This window comes from Protopterus annectens, chromosome 17.part0 (assembly GCF_019279795.1).
Source record: "Protopterus annectens isolate FY-2018-M chromosome 17.part0, PAN1.0, whole genome shotgun sequence".
NCBI lineage: Eukaryota > Metazoa > Chordata > Ceratodontiformes > Protopteridae > Protopterus > Protopterus annectens.
The window spans coordinates 413,506,940-413,523,543 of NC_056751.1; the positions used below are offsets into that span (position 1 = coordinate 413,506,940).

The 16,604-nt window shown below is 41.9% G+C and overlaps 1 protein-coding gene across 2 annotated transcripts in view; it reads left to right on the forward strand.

The window, feature by feature from the left end:
* Positions 1–16,604, forward strand: part of LOC122791574 (transcriptional enhancer factor TEF-1-like) — a 1,293,239-nt gene that overhangs the window by 1,249,004 nt on the left and 27,631 nt on the right. For both annotated transcript variants that reach the window (XM_044059336.1, XM_044059337.1), the window contains one exon: positions 1,684–1,836. In XM_044059336.1, coding sequence (XP_043915271.1) covers positions 1,684–1,836 — 153 coding nt within the window. The remainder of the gene's footprint in view (positions 1–1,683; positions 1,837–16,604) is intronic.

A 16,604-nucleotide genomic window follows, 5' to 3' on the forward strand; every position in this document is an offset into this window, starting at 1 on the left:
GAAAGCTTACTCAGAAAAATGGAAGAGATTCTGCGCCTGGAACCAGGCTCAAAGCCTTGACCCTCTTGTCCCAAACATTCCTCAGATTTTACAATACTTAACTGAGATGCTGGACAAAGGCCTATCCTTCTCATCAATTAAGATCCACGCCTCTGCCATTTCAACACATTACAACATGGATCCTCCTTTATTCTCTCATCCCTTGCTTAAGCAGTACCTCAGAGGGGCTAAAAACATAAGACTGCCCCGGAGAGCACCAACACCAACTTGGGACCTCAATTTTGTTTTGGAAAAACTGACCCTGCCACCTTTTGAGCCAGCCAATACAGCCGATCTAAAATTTTTATCATGGAAAACAGCTCTTCTCCTGGCAGTAACTTCAGCATGAAGAGTCTCAGAGCTACAGGCATTAATGGCAGTGGAACCTTTTATAATTTTTCATCAGGACAGGGTTTCTTTAAGGACAAACCCTACCTTTATGCCAAAGGTGGTATCTAGTGTGGCTCTTAACCAAACCATCCATTTGCCAACTTTTTATCCAAACCCCCAGAATAAAGGGGAAAAACTTCTGCACTCTTTGGACATACACAAGCAGCTGCAATTCTACTTGGACAAAACAAAAGCTTTCAGGAAAACTAAGCAACTGTTTGTAGCATATGCTGCAGGATCACAGGGCAAGGCTATCTCAAAGCAGACTATCTCCAAATGGATAGGACACTGCATTCATTACTGCTACACACAGCATGGAAAATCAATCCCTAATAACATTAGGCCACATTCCACCAGGGCAACAGCCACTTCAACAGGCTTTATCAGAGGAGTACCTACCAAGGAAATTTTGGAGGCTGCAACTTGGAGTTCAGTGCACACCTTTACCAAGCATTACCACATGCCTATTTACTCTAAATCCAGAACAGGATTTCCCACTGCAGTTCTGCAGGGCCTCATAGCCAACCCTAACTCTTTATAGACCAGCCACCCAACCTTAGCTTTGGGATTCTACCCAAGTATAATGACTGCAGCAGTGTAACACGATCAACATAGTACAGTTTTGTACCTACCATAAATGTAGATGTTCGAGTGTTCACACTGCTGCAGTCCAGGTTACCCTCCCTCCATCCCCTCTGTCCTAGCTGGACTTATCTATACCTTTCTATCCTATACAACCTTTGTGGTGTATTTGCTTGTAACTGAAGGTATTGTTTTTATTTTATATATATATTTTTTATTACCAATATGTATTGCCTACCTACTTGGGGGCACCTGACATCTGGGGCAAGAAAAACTGAAGAAAATGGCGTCGGATGCATCTTATATACCCCTGGCACACTGACATCAGGGAAGAAGCGACAGCAACTGACGCCGGACCAAGACTTTGGAACTCTGGCCGACTGCGGGACCGCCTGACGGCAGGATAACCCAAGTGTAATGACTGCAGCAGTGTGAACACACGAACATCTACATTTATGGTAGGTACAAAACTGTACTTTTTGCTTCTTGTTTATAAAATTATCTGAAATTACAGGCCTCCTGATCTGATGTCTGTGTGTAGTATGTTGTGGGTAGTACCATTAATTAACCATATATTTGACTTCATTTATGCCAACTAAAAAAAAAAAGTCCGACTTGTCATTTTTGTTTCCCTCATTTACCTTGCCCTTCTTTCATCTTTGTGCCATCCAGACTGAATACGCCAGGTTTGAGAATGGACGGTTTGTGTACCGAATTCACAGATCCCCCATGTGTGAGTACCTCATCAACTTTATTCACAAGTTGAAGCAGTTACCAGAAAAGTACATGATGAACAGCGTGCTAGAAAATTTCACCATCCTTCAGGTAAGTCATGCAACTCTTGTGAAATATGCAAACAAAAAAATGAAATATTGTTTTAGATTTGCCTTTTTTTCATATGCTAGAGTAAAAGATGAAGTTAATGATGTGAGGAAAGTGTAGTGATTTGTCAGTTATATTACAGAGGTATGTATTTATTCAGCAAAATGACAAGAAACAGCCAGATAATCCTAAAGCTCTTTTATAGGTTCATAGGTAGGTACTAGGCTATTTGCCCGAAGGCATTTATAAGCCTAGCTGTAATGTGTTGGTTTCCGCCACCCCCTTAGATTAGTTCCCTGTGCCTCTGTCCAGCACAGCCATTGAAGTGATCTCTGGGGTAAACTTTCTTTAAAAGCCAAAAATTTTCTTAGCGCCTCGGCAAACAGCCTTTACCGAGTAAAATAGTGACAAACAAAAAATCTTCCTTATATAATCACATCAATCAAGTTAATTACATCAATCAACCCTTAAATAGGTTATTAACACATTAGAACATATTCATTAGATAAAAACCTTCAAACTACACTCTAAGATGTTCTTCGTGTTTCACTGTTGCAGTCATTACATTTGGGTAATCTGCTGATAGGTTGCCCTCAGTCGGCCTGAATTCCAAAGTCTTGGGTCCTGCGTCAGTTGCTGTCTCCTCTACCATGACGTCAGGTCGTCAGCGGTATAAAACATGCAGCCGACACCATTTTCTTTTGTCTTTCTTGCTGCGTAGTGCCTGAAGCAGAAGTATTTTGCAAGTGCCGGTCGGCCGACTACTGAAATATTCGAGTTTGAGTTTCAGAACCAAAGTCTTCACTAAAGCTAAGTACCCCACTGGCGAAACCTTTTTCTTGCTTTTTACCGATGTCAGAAAAAGTTAATAGTTGTATTATTTGTGGGAAGCAAATACCTTATAAGGATTTCCATGTATACTGTATTCCTTGCCTAGGCCCTGATCACAACGTGCCTGGCTGTCGGTTTTGTGCTAGATTTAACCAACAGAGTATTAAGCATCGGTATATTTTTGCATCAAAGTATTTTGGAAACACATTTAACTACCCAGAAATGTCGTCTGATAGCAATCTGACTACCGGAGTACATAAAAAACGCAAAGAAAAGGACAGAGAAAGGCAGTCAAGATCCAAAACTGAAGACAAAGCTTCTCCTAAGCCAGTCGCCGGTAGTCAGTGAGGCGCTACCTTCGAGTCGCTGGCCTCTATCAACACCCACGTGGAATCCGGCATGCCGCACGATACTCAAGGTATTGGACTGATGGATATATCTCCCTCGGATGGGTCCGGTGCCGCTGAGCAGGCCCTGGCTTCTGAGGGTGTATTCAGACCTCAACATTTGTATAAGCCGACGACGGCTACAAAATCAAAGACAAAAGCAAGTTCTAAAACTAAAAAACTGATGCATGAGCCACATGCACAGGCCTCTATGCCTAAAAAATAGATGATCAAAATGGCTGAAGAAATTATTACCTTGATCAGGGGTACCCATCCCCCTCCAGATAAGAGACCTAGGCAAGACACTGATTATGAATCTTCAGATCAGGTTTCTATTTCTTCTGATTCCTCTTCTGATCAGGAATTATCTTTACCTCCATATGAGGATTCTGATGCTGAGGAGTCTGTTCCATCTGCATCTCCTCCTGAGGATTATTCATTTGGAGAAACCTTGCATACTTTGAGGTAGCATTTTCACTAGGAGAGTCAAGACTTCTCAGAATCAAAAAAGAGGCTCAGGGATTTCCTTCTTCTCCCTCAGCACAAGCCTTTGGCCATTCCCCCTGTTTTAGACATTGTGGATGATGTGTTTTCAGAGTCAATCTTGACCCCTAACTCCTTACCTCTGGCTCCCAGTAAGCCTGACAGGTATTACAGGGTCTCTGACTCACATAAATTTTTATTTAGAAACCCTGCTGCTGATCCTGAAACTATTTCACAGGGTCCAAAGGGAGTTAAGGCCTCAACAGCAAAAAATCCTACCCCCTCTGACAGAGATTCTAGGGCACTGGACAGATGGGGAAAAAAGGTTTATACATCTGCAGCCTTGGCAATCAGGGCCTTAAACTGTCAATTTCATATGATTAAGTACCAACAACATGTTATGGAATTGCTGAAAGAGAAAATTATGTTGATTTCAGAATGTGCAGAAAATAAAGAATTGCAGGAATTATTGCATGCAGCTGAACAAGCTGGAAAGCATACTATACAATGTGGTTTTGATTCTTTAGAGGCCTGCTACAGGGCCGCAGTTACTGGATCTGTGATTAGGAGGCATGCCTGGTTAAAGGAACAAAATTTGCCTGATCATGTTAAAGCTAAATTGCTAGATGCAGCTTTACAGCATGATTCTCTCTCTGGTATTAAGGCAGAAGAGGTTTTAAAGAAAATGGAAGACAAAGCTAAGTCTATGCAAACTGTTAAAGACTTCTTACAAGTGCAGCCACCAAAATTCAGTAGACAATGGCCTACAAAAAATTGGTCCTTTGCTGTGTCGGACAGAGCTCAAAGGGGCAAATCCAGAAGCCCTAAGGGTTCCAGATACTAGGCGCAAGACTCATACAGGTCAAAGCAATGGGAGCGCATCCACCTCCAAATCTGGAGGAGATAAAGCGCAAACCTACAAAAAGCAATCCCAATGACTTCCCTCTGCCTACACCAAGCACTTATCTTTTGGCAGCACCCATAGGAGGAAAATTAGCACTTTTTGCTCAAAACTGGCAGTTGATAACCCAGGGCAAGTGGGTACTAAACATCATATCACAGGGATACAGATTCCATTTCCACACTCTGCCAATGGCAAATGGTTGGCCAGATCTGCCAAAAAAATCAATGAGTAGAGGCACAGAAACAGGTTGTGTCCCTCATGGATATGGGGGCTATTCAGACAGTACCAGAACGGGAAAAAGGACAAGGTTTTTACTTGACTGTTCTTGGTACCCAGAAAGGACAAGGCCTGATGGCCAATACTGGATTTATCGATTTTGAACACATACCTGGACATTCCAAAATTCAAAATGCTGACTTTGCAGCAGCTTCTGCCCATGCTAGGCAAAAATGCTTGGCTGGTGACTTTAGACTTAAAAGTGGCATACCTGCATGTCCCATTAAGACAGTCGTGCAGAAGATACCTCTGATTAAAGGTGGCTTAATGCATTTCCAATTCTCTGCACTGCCCTTTGGCTTATCTACTGCGCCCAGGGTCTTTACAAAGTGCCTGGCACCAGTAATTGCATTCTGCAGACAAAGAAGCATACAAATAATATCCTTACTTGGACGACTGTCTCATTGAAGCAGAGAACAAGGACACTCTTCTTCGACACCTGGCATTTGTGAAAAGGCTTCTAACATGCCTGGGGTACACAATAAACAAAAAGAAATCACAGCTGGTACCCTCTCAAAAGATAACATTCCTGGGTGCAAGCTTGAATACAACTGCCCAGATGGCTTACCTCACGCCAGACAAGCAAAGGCAACTGACTAATTACTTCAAACTGATGGCAACAAAAACCCAGTCTTCTGCAAGACAAATTCTGCAGGCTCTGGGCTTCATGGCATCCTGCATCCTACTAATTCCGTATGCAAGACTGCATATGAGGAAACTTCAGTGGTACCTAAAAAGTTTATGGAGTCAACATTCACACAGTCTGGAAACAATGATTCCTCTCATTCTCTGCCTGCAACAGGAGTTTCTATGGTGGGCAAAGGCCTATCACCAAAACATGGGATGGCCCTTCACTCTACCTCCTGCCAGCCAAACCTTAACAACAGACACATCAGATTATGCCTGGGGGGCCCACATGGCAGGAAGATGCATTCAGGGTATATGGGCACCAAAACAAATGCACCTACATATCAACCAGAAAGAGACGCTAGCTGTTCAAAATGCCCTAACGGCCTTCAAGGGCTTACTTCATCCAGGACAACTACTGATAAAGACGGACAACACCACAGTCATGTTGTATATAAACAAGCAAGGGGGCACATACTCATACCCCCTTTGCAGATTAGCCATGGCACTGTGGGACATAGCTTTGACCTACCAAATACATCTTCAAGCTCAATTCCTGCCAGGAAAGCAAAACACTCTGGCAGACGATTTAAGCAGAAACCTTATGGATCCTCACGAGTGGAAACTAAATCCACAAGTATTCAGCATGATAACAGAGAAATGGGGGAGCCCATACATAGATCTATTTGCCTTTCCTCAAAATTTTCAGTTGAAAAGATTCTGCACAAGGACTTATCACAGACAAGCATGGAAAGTGGATGCCCTATCCTTCAGTTGGAAAAACCTGTCAGTTTACGCCTTTCCTCCTCTGCCTCTTCTACCCAAGGTCCTCCTAAAAGTCAGACAAGAGAAGCCAAAGATTATATTAATTGCCCCGGACTGGCCCCGACAATGCTAGTACCCAATCCTAAGGAACTTGTCTCAATACCCAGCTTGGACCTTGCCTCAAAGACCACAACTACTGTGCCAGCAAAACAATCACAGCCTGCACAATCAACTACAGACTCTGAACCTGGCCAGCATGGCTAATCATGTAATCATACGAACGACACCTCTCAGTAAAGATGTGATGGATGTCAATTTGGAAGACAGAAGGCCTAGTACTAGAAAATCTTATGCTGACAAATAGAAGAGATTCTGTGCTTGGAGTCAAGCACAAGGAACTGATACAGCAGAACCACATATTCCTCAGATATTACAATACTTAACGGAGATGCTTGACAAAGGCCTATCTTTCTCATCAATCAAAATCCATGCCTCTGCCATTTCAGCTCATTACAATACAGAGCCACCAATTTTTTCTCATCCTTTACTAAAGCAGTATCTTAGAGGAGCCAAAAATCTATGGCCTCCTAGAAGGTCACCATTGCCTGCATGGGACCTCAATTATGTGTTGGAAAAGCTCACCCTACCTCCATTTGAACCAGCCGCTACCGCTGATATAAAGTTCTTATTATGGAAGACAGCTCTGCTACTAGCAATTACTTCAGCAAGAAGAGTTTCAGAGCTACAGGCCCTCATGGCTGTAGAGCCTTTTATCATATTTTACCCAGACAGGGTGTCTCTGAGGACAAATCCTACTTTTATGCCTAAGGTGGTTTCCAGTGTGGCTCTTAACCAAGCAATTCATCTGCCAACTTTTTATCCAAATCCGCAGAATAAAGGGGAGAGAATTCTGCATTCCTTGGACGTACACAGACAGCTAAGATTCTACTTGAGCAGGACTAAGGCCCTAAGAAAAACTGAGCAATTACTAGTGTCATATGCTGCAGAATCAGAAGGAAAGGCTATGTCAAAGCAGACAGTTTCAAAGTGGATAAGCCACTGCATCTGTTTCTGCTACTTATACCACGGTAAACCTGTGCCCAAAGGCATTAGGTCTCATTCCACCAGAGCTGCAGCTACTTCAGCAGCCTTTCTCAGAGGAGTACCAACCAAACACATTCTAGAGGCTGCTACTTGGAGTTCTGTTCACACCTTTACAAAGCATTACCATTTGCCTCTCTACTCTAAGTCCAGGGCAGGCTTTGCCACTGCAGTGCTGCAAGGCCTTATAGCCGCACCTAATGCTGTTTAGCTCCAGCCTCCCAACCATAGCTTTGGAATTCTACCCAGATGTAATGACTGCAACAGTGAAACACGAAGAACATAGTACAGTTGTGTACACTTACCATAAATGTAGATGTTCGAGTGTATTCACTGTTGCAGTCCAGGTTACCCTCCCGCCATCCCCCTGTCATTCTACAATTTATCTTTCCTTCTCTATCTTCTACAACCTATGTGGTGTATTTGTTTGTAGATGAAGGTAAAGTTTATATTGATGCATGTGTGTATATATATATATATATATATATATATATATATATATATATATATATATATATATATATATATATATATAATATTGCTACCTTTTTGGGGGCACCTGACATCGGGGGCAAGAAAAACTAAATGGCATCGGCTGCATGTTTTATACCCCTTACGACCTGACGTCATGGAAGAGGAGACAGCAACCGACGCAGAACCCCAAGCCTTTGAATTCAGGCCAACTGAGGGCAACCTGCCAGCAGATTACCCAAATGTAATGACTGCAACAGTGAATACACTCGAACATCTACATTTATGGTAAGTGTACACAACTGTATTTTTTAACCCCTGGGAACCAGGGTATCCTATTTCAATATAAAGACAGTTACCTTATACAATAACATCTTCTTAATACTCTCAATTTCAAATGGACCACAATAAACTTGATCTAATACTGTAACTAAAAGGCCACTTTCATCCCCCTGATGGCAATCATAAAAATGAGCAGCAACTGGGCTTTCCATCCTAACCCTTCTGATATATCTAAGATGCTCCTGTAACTTTATCTTAAAGGCCCTTTTGCTCTCCCCTATGTAAAATTTACCGCAGGGACACAATGGCATAAATTGTTCCAGCTGAATTACAGCAAAAACTGTGTTTAGCTTCATACTTCCTGCCATTAATATCCCCAAAGTGTGGTACCACATATTTACAACTTCAGCATTTTCCACAAGGACTAGTCCCTCTGAGGGGAAAATTAGTATTAACAGTCACTGCATATCGCTAATATTTCTTCTCCTTTTAAATGCAATACCTGGGGCATTTTCTAGTAAATTGCAAAAGTACTTATATCTAACCAAGAAGCCCCAATAATATTTCAACACCTTTACAACTTCAAGAATAAAAGGACTGTAGGTAGTCACAAAAAAAATATTTTTTTTGTTATCACTGTTTTCCAACATTTTAAATTCCCCATTAGGTACATAAACCCATTGTCTTTCACAATTAATCCTCATAATGTCTTGCATATTAACATTTAGTTTACTCACATCATACCCCCTACTAATAAACATATTCTTTGTAAGCTCTACCTCCTGAAAAATTCCTTTTCATCATTACTGAACTCTCCATAAGGGAGTATGGTATGAGGAGGATGACATCTCCACCCATTCAGATACTGATTGCCATCAATAAATTTCCTATGTACTCTAGTGTGGGTGGTCTTCCCAACCAGACCTTCTAATGAAACATCTAAAAATGTTACCTTATGCCCAACAGTTAAATCATAAAATTTCAAATTAAATCTGTTGGTGTGTAAATAATCAATAAAATCACCAACCAAATCATAACCCCCATCACATAAAAATATAAAGTCATTAATAAATCTAAAATATCTGACTACACATTTCTTAAAAACTTCGAAACATAAACATATTGAAACTCAAATAACCCATATAAATAAATTAGCATACATAGGGGCAAAAGATGTCCCCATTGCAGTACCTTGCAATTGTTTATACAATATGCCATTAAACTGAAAATAATTGTTGATTAAACAAAAATAAATCAATTCTATTACATACATAAAAACTGGACTGTCGCCCAAGACATGAGAGAGCTTGTAGCCCAAATTTGTGTTGTATGTTCGTATACAAACTGACCACATCAACAGTTATCCAATACATACTCTTCTTCCAAATTATATTAGAGGTTTTATCCAAAAAAACAAAAAGTGTCTTTCACATAGGACTCTAATCTCACAACATAAGGAAGTAGATAACTATGCAAGAATAAACCCATATTATGAGTGAAATAATTACAAGCAGATATAATAGGCCATCCAGAGGGTTAACTAAATTTTTGTGAATTTTCGATAAACAATAAAAATAAGACATACCACAAGAACCAATATTACATTTTTTTATCTATATCCTCTAGAAAACTAGCTTAACCTGTACCCTTTGTAAACCAGTTCCTTAAATTCCACCTGAGCGGAACAATATTTATTAATGTCCACAACACTATAATCATGCATATCATTCAAATGATGTAGGCACATATCTAAATACTGAGACACATTTAATGTAACCAATTTGTTGCCCTTATCCGTGGGTTTAAATATCAATTCCCTCTTATTACTCGGGGCAAGCAATGCCTTCCATTCATTTTTGGTCAAATTAGAATCGACTTTATGAATAGCCTCAAAAAACTGAATATATTCACACTCCATCCCGTAATTAACCATAGAAGAAAACTGTTGCACTGCTTCATAGCTAAAGGGTGGAATAAAGTCCCTATTAGGCTTCACATTTGATGTGTTCAAAGGGCAGTAAGCATTAGCAACTAATTCTGAATCACAAGAAAAAGCTCTCATTCATATCGTCATCCAAATCAGTTGCACTAGTAGTCACATTCATAACTACATCCGAAAAATACAACTTTAGATAAATTTTCCTCACTAATTTAAAAATATCCCCTTCAGCAGGTAAAGTCATGTTAACACAGTTGGCACAAATTTAAGGCCACAATTCAATATTGAAAGTTCCTCATCTGCCAAAACATAGCTTGACAAGTTAACTACATAATTACAACTCAAAGCACATTTATAATTAAGATCATTAGTACTATTTCTCTAATTTATTTTATTCGAAATGTCCCTCCCCTGAAGTCCCAGGATTAGTCATGGCCTCTCTGGTGTCTTTTAAAGTTATTGGGAAGTCCCTCATCAGGATGAAAAGTCCTTTGTAGCCATCCCGGATTATGTCCTGCAGGGAGGGAGGGAACTCTTCTTCTTCCCAGTCAATCGATGAAATGTTTCCATCCAATGAAGTAAAGGAAAGGCCCTGTCCAAGACCACATACTTGTTGCTTCTGAAAGCTCACATGACGACGGCCTTTGCTCTGATTGGTCCCTTTAAAAAGCCCATTTGTTCTTATAGTCCTTAAGATCTCTACAAATGTTACCCTTCTTCCGATCCACAGTGCTGTCTTCAAACCCATGCATATGGTCCTTGATATCAGTAAAAAAGTTATCAAGGCAAACAGGACCCGATTGTGAAGAAATAGCTGAACTAATTGAGACAATCCGTTCCTTGATACGTTTCTGTTTCAGTGAGTCCCATTCTATGAGAATATTAATCCATTCCATAGAACAGTGACAGGCTGCCACCACCCACCTAGGCTGGAACCTTTGATCCTCTTCACTAGAGGAATCAAATGGTGTAGCAGGATCATCTTAAGCCCCTCGGAGAAACATCAAGTTCAGCATCATTTTGAAGACTCTGTATATTCAGAAAAACAGATGCCTCTTTAAATATCAGTTTTTCCAGCTGTTTTAGAGTCCCTGCATTTCCATGGAAACTTTAGACATAGAGTGCATACCAATGGAAATAAAGGGGTTACTGCCCTCTGTCTTCTATCGTTCTCTATCTTTTCTAGCAACTTATTACACATTGTTATGTGTTTATTCAGTAGCTTGGAAGGGACCATATCCTGACAACTATAATTATTTAGTTTAGGGTCAAACAGCTACCCCAAATACAAGCAAGTGTAAATCCATCCCATTACAGCTGTTAGTACTCAAGTTGTTGTGTCTTTCGGCTTTTCCCGGTTAGGGGTCGCCACAGCGGAACTCCGGTCTGCTAATGATTGGCAGTAGATTTTTACGTGCCGAGTTGCCGACCCTGACGCACAACCTTCAACGAATGCCCATTCACGCATGTCCCCCACACAGAAGGCGCCCTAGCTGAGAATCAAACAGGGCAACTTCTTACGGTGGGGCGACAATGCTACCGTGGCACCACCACCGCAGCGTATAGCTGTTAGTACTGAAGTAAGAAGTCAAATTAATCTGTAGTTTGAGAACAGATTCTCTGCTCTCTCTTAACTGGGCTAAGTGAAAGGATAAGGGGGGGGTATAGATTGGGGCTGGAGATAGAAGAAAAGGAAAGGGTGGTCAAGGGAAGAAAAATAAAATGCCCTTGATGTTGGTAAGGCTGGATTAGGCTGTACTTGGACTAAGGGGAAAGCAAAAAGTAACAGGAATAGGAGAGAGGTCTGGGAGGGTGGGGAGGTAGAAGTAGAAGACTGGCTTGAAAGAATTAAAATGAGAAAAAAGCTGGGAAGAAGAGGCTGAAATAAGCTAAAAGGAGGAAAAGCTGACACAGCAGAAAAATAAATTGAGTTTGACTGATAGAAATGTGATTGCTGTAAACAAGTACAGTGATAGCACAGATGATCAGGGTAAATATCATATCCCCATTATCATTCTTTGCTGTTGAGAATTAACTCTGTATTTCTGACCTTACCCTTTTAGACATCCCCAGAGCAGAGCTAAACTTCTTTCTTCCCAGGGCATTGACCTAATGGCTAAATGGGAAAGAAGCCCTTTTGGTTGTTTTTTTTTGCATCAAGAGTCAGTCATCAGTATGCATGTCTCTTGTATTTCCTAAAGAAAAGTTGTGTCTGGTATGTTAGTTTACTTTGTGTATATATTTATTTGGTAATTGCCTAAGTGAAATGGTCAAAACAAACCTTTTCATCCATGACCATGGTCGTAAGAGCAGAGTAAGTGAGATACATATGAGCACTAGTCAGTCAACCAAAATGATTTTGGGAAGTTGAAGGAAACTGGAGTACCTGGAGAAAAACCCACTCAGACACAGGTAGAGCATGTAGACTCCCCACAGAAAGTAACCAGAGATCAAAATTAAGCCCTAGATTTTGAAGCTGTGAGGCAGAGATCTTAACCAAGGAGTCACTGTACTGCCTGTGATTTTGTCATATGTTTGGCTTATATTGATCAACTGAGTCAAAATGCCGTCACGGTTTACTCTTGTGGCAAAGACATTCCATGACATTCCGGGAAAAGTTAATATGTAAAGCAAATTCCACTCAAAGGCTTTCATCTACAGTGCTTGTATTGCTTGGGAGAACCTTCAAGGTGTGTTTTGCAAACACTGTGTCTTTCAGCAAAAAGACAGTTCTTTAATAGGCCTCTAATGTTTGTGTCTGCCTTGAATATAAAGTGGTTTTGGCTCTGTGCAAGGGGAACCTGCCCTTTATTCAGCAGGAGAACCCTTATCACGTGGCCTAAAAGCTTAACACCCCACCCCCAAAAAAAAAAAACATTGCAGGAAGAGGAAAATGAGCAAACTCAATAATTTACTTATTAGGAAACCAGCAGGTAGGTAGCAAGAGGTCTCGGTGACTATAGTAGTCTTGCACAAGCCTTGACAGTATTGGCCTTATTGAGGGAGTACTGTGTCCACCCCAGCTGTACTGCCTTCTGCCGCTATGTTTCTACCTGTTCTAGCCCATTTAAAAGCAGATCGTAGAACAGTTTGTTTTACTTCTGGCCAGGTCTTACTAAATTGCTGAGACACCCAGATCAGACACTTGTTTTCCAGGTGCCCACAGCAGACTGTTGCCTTTCACAGTTTGCCTGTATCGCAAGATCTGTTTTCTGATAGGGTATCCCAACTGTTTTGATAAAGGAGGCACCAGAGGACCTAGCCTTACTGTCTGTTTTCAGGCAGATAAATAGCTGTATTAGATAGCCTCCAATTGTGTGACTCAAACTCTGCTGCCTGAGGACCAGATGCTTGCTTTGCAGGCATCTGCCCCATCCTCTACCCCTTTTTGAGTGTTTGACGTTCACTGAGGAGTGGGCAGCTGCACAGCACAGGATTACCTTCAGGTAGCGTAGCCTTCAACCTTGAAAGTTTTTTCCTGTTAAAGAAAGGAGTCACTCTTCTGTCAGAAAAGATCTTTCTTAAAACATATCTCCTCACCTATGGGATATGACACTGATAATGAATTTTTCACCTGGCTCCCTTCTGATGATATATATATTTTTTTTTTTGGAGAGACATTAAATCTAATGAAGAGGGAGTTCTGAGTAGGATTCAGAAGATACCTTGAAATGTTCATCGTGTTTCACTGTTGCAGTCATTACTCTTGGGTTATCCTGCTGGCAGGCTGCCCTCAGTCGGCCAGAATTCCAAAGTCTAGGTCCAGCGTCGGTTGCTGTCACCTCTTCCCTGACATCAGTGTGCCAGGGGTATAAAAGATGCATCCAATGCCATTTTCTTCTGTCTTTCTTGCTGTGCAGTGCCCGAAGCAAAAGCAGTTCGCAAGTGCCGGTTGGCCGACTCCTGAGATTTTCAAATCCAAATTTCAGAACTGAAGTCTTCATTAAAGCTAAGTACCCCATTAGGGAAACTTTTTTCTTGCTCCAGACTGATGTCAGAAAAAGTTAACAGTTGTATTTCTTGTGGAAAGCAAATACCTCATAAGGATTTTCACTCTTACTGTATTCCTTGCCTAGGCCCTGATCACAACGTTGCTAGCTGTCGGTTTTGTGCTAGATTTAACCAACGCACTAGTAAGCGTCAGTTCGATTTTGCATTTCATTACTTTGGCTGAAGATTTAATTATATAATGCCGTCAGAACAGCCAACAACTGGAGTTTACAAAAAAACGCAAGGACAAGGAAAAGGATAGGCATCCGAGGTCCAAAACCGACGACGAGGCCTCTGCTAGGCCAGTTGCCGGTTCGCTGGTTCTCAGTGAGGCACTTTCGCAGCCCCTGGCACCCACTACCTCAGAGCCACAGGCCATTTCCAACTCCCACATGGAGCTGACTGGGCCTCTGGATACTCAAGGTATTGGACCCTCGGAAATCATTCCCTCAGATGGGTCCGGAGCCGCTGAGCAGGCATCGGCTTCTGAGGGTGTCTTCAGACCTACACAACTATATATTAAGCCATCTTCAGCTTCAAAGACTAAAGCAGCTCTAAAGACAAAGAAGCAAGTACAGCATTCTCCTACTCAGACTTCCATGCCTAAAAAACAGATGTTCAAACTGTACGAAGACCTAATTACTTTGATCAGGGGCTCCCATCCCCCTCCTGATAAGAGGCCTAGGCAAGAGACAGAGTATGATTCTTCTGATCAGGTTTCCATTTCCTCTGACTCCTCTTCTGAACAGGATTATTCCATGCTTCCCTATGAGGATTGTGATGCTGAAGAATCCATTCCTTCAGCCTCTCCTCCTGAGGATTATTCGGATTATTCTTTTGGAGAGCCCTGCATACCATGAGGGAGCATTTCCACTGGGAGAGACAAGATTATTCTAAATCTAAGGAAAGGCTCAGGGACTTTCTGCTACTTCCTCAGCACAGACCCCTTGCTGTTCCACCTGTCCTAGACATTGTAGATGATGTATTTTCAGAGTCTGGCCTGTCCCCTGACTCTTTACCCCCTGCACCAGCTAAGCCAGACAGATACTACAGGCTCCCAGATTCTCATAAATTCCTAAATAAAAACCCCGCTGCTGACACAGAAACTATATCTCAGGGTCCCAAAGGGGTTAAAGCTTCCACTGCAAAAAACACTGCCCCTCTGATAGGGATTCTAGGGCTCTAGACAGATGGGGGAAAAAAGTCTACACTTCTGCTACCTTGGCTGTAAGGGCCTTAAATTGTCAGTTTCATATGCTTAAATATCAGCAATATTTAATGTCACTGCTTAAACAGAAACTGTTGACAACTACTGAATGTTCAGAGAACAAGGAATTACAGGATTTATTGCATGCAGCTGAACAAGTGGGAAAGCATACTTTGCAATGTGGTTATGATTCACTGGAGGCCTCTTGCAGGGCCGCTGTTACAGGTTCTGTTATTAGAAGGCATGCTTGGTTAAAGGAACAGAATCTGCCTGATCATGTTAAAGCAAAATTATTAGATGCACCATTACAGCATGATACTTTGTTTGGCACTAAAGAAGAAGAGGTGTTGAAAAAAATGGAGAATAAAGCAAAATCCATGCAGACAGTCAAGGATTTTTTTACAGGTACAGCCACCCAGGTTCAGCAGGAACTGGCCTCCTAAAAAATGGTCCTTTCCAGTGTCAGACAGTCCACAAAGAGGCAGATACATAGGTTCATAGGTTCATACTAGGCTATCTGCCCTAGGGCATTTATAAGCCTAGCCAGAGTGTGTGTGGCTTTCACCACCCCTTAGGATGAGAATACTATACCCATTAGTTTGCTGTGCCTCTGTCCAGCAGTGACACAGAGATTATTCCCGGGGTAAACCTATGATCTCCCATCCACTCGTCAAGATTTCTCTTGAACAGAGTCAGTGAGGGGCTCTGCCTCACATGGACTGGGATTCTGTTCCATAGTATAGGGAGTCTCTGGGTGATGAATCTGTCCCTCCAGCACGTCCTATTTATATCCGTGTTGATGTTTAAGTCTTTTGCTCTCGTGGCTCTGATGGATTTGGATTTTTTGAGGTGGAGCATGTCCATTAATTCCGGGTTGGACATGGCCTTGTATGTCAGGCACAGATCACCTCTGAGCAGACGGTATGCGACTGAATAGAGCTGGAGTTTCTTCAGTCGGGCATCGTATGACATATGTTTGAGCCCCTTTATCCTTTTGGTGAGGAGCTTTTGGGGTCTTTCCAACTGCTGCAGGTGTCGGGTAAGGTACATTCCGAATGGGGCGTTGTACTCAATCATTGGTCTGATAAGTGAAGAGTACAGGGGTACAATGACCTCTCCTGATCTGGATGTGAATCCCTTCATGATCAGGTGGGCAATGTAGAAGGTCTTCCTAACCACTTTGGCAATGTGAGTGTCAAAAGAGAGGTTACTGTCAACTTGGGTCCCCAGGTCCCTGATAACTTCTTCCGTGTTTAATGGATTACCACCTATGTGGTAATTAGGGGTTACCTTGTTTTTCCCAAAGGGTATGACTATACATTTTTTGGCAGGTGTACCAGAGGCAGATCTCAGTCCCAAGGCTCATACAGGCCTAAACAATGGGGTGCTCCTACCTCCAAAAGCGGAGAAGACAAATCACAACCTTACAGGAAACAGTCCCAATGACTTTCCTCTGCCAGATCCAAGCACTTCTCTTTTGGCAGCCCCCTTAGGGGGAAAACTAGCACT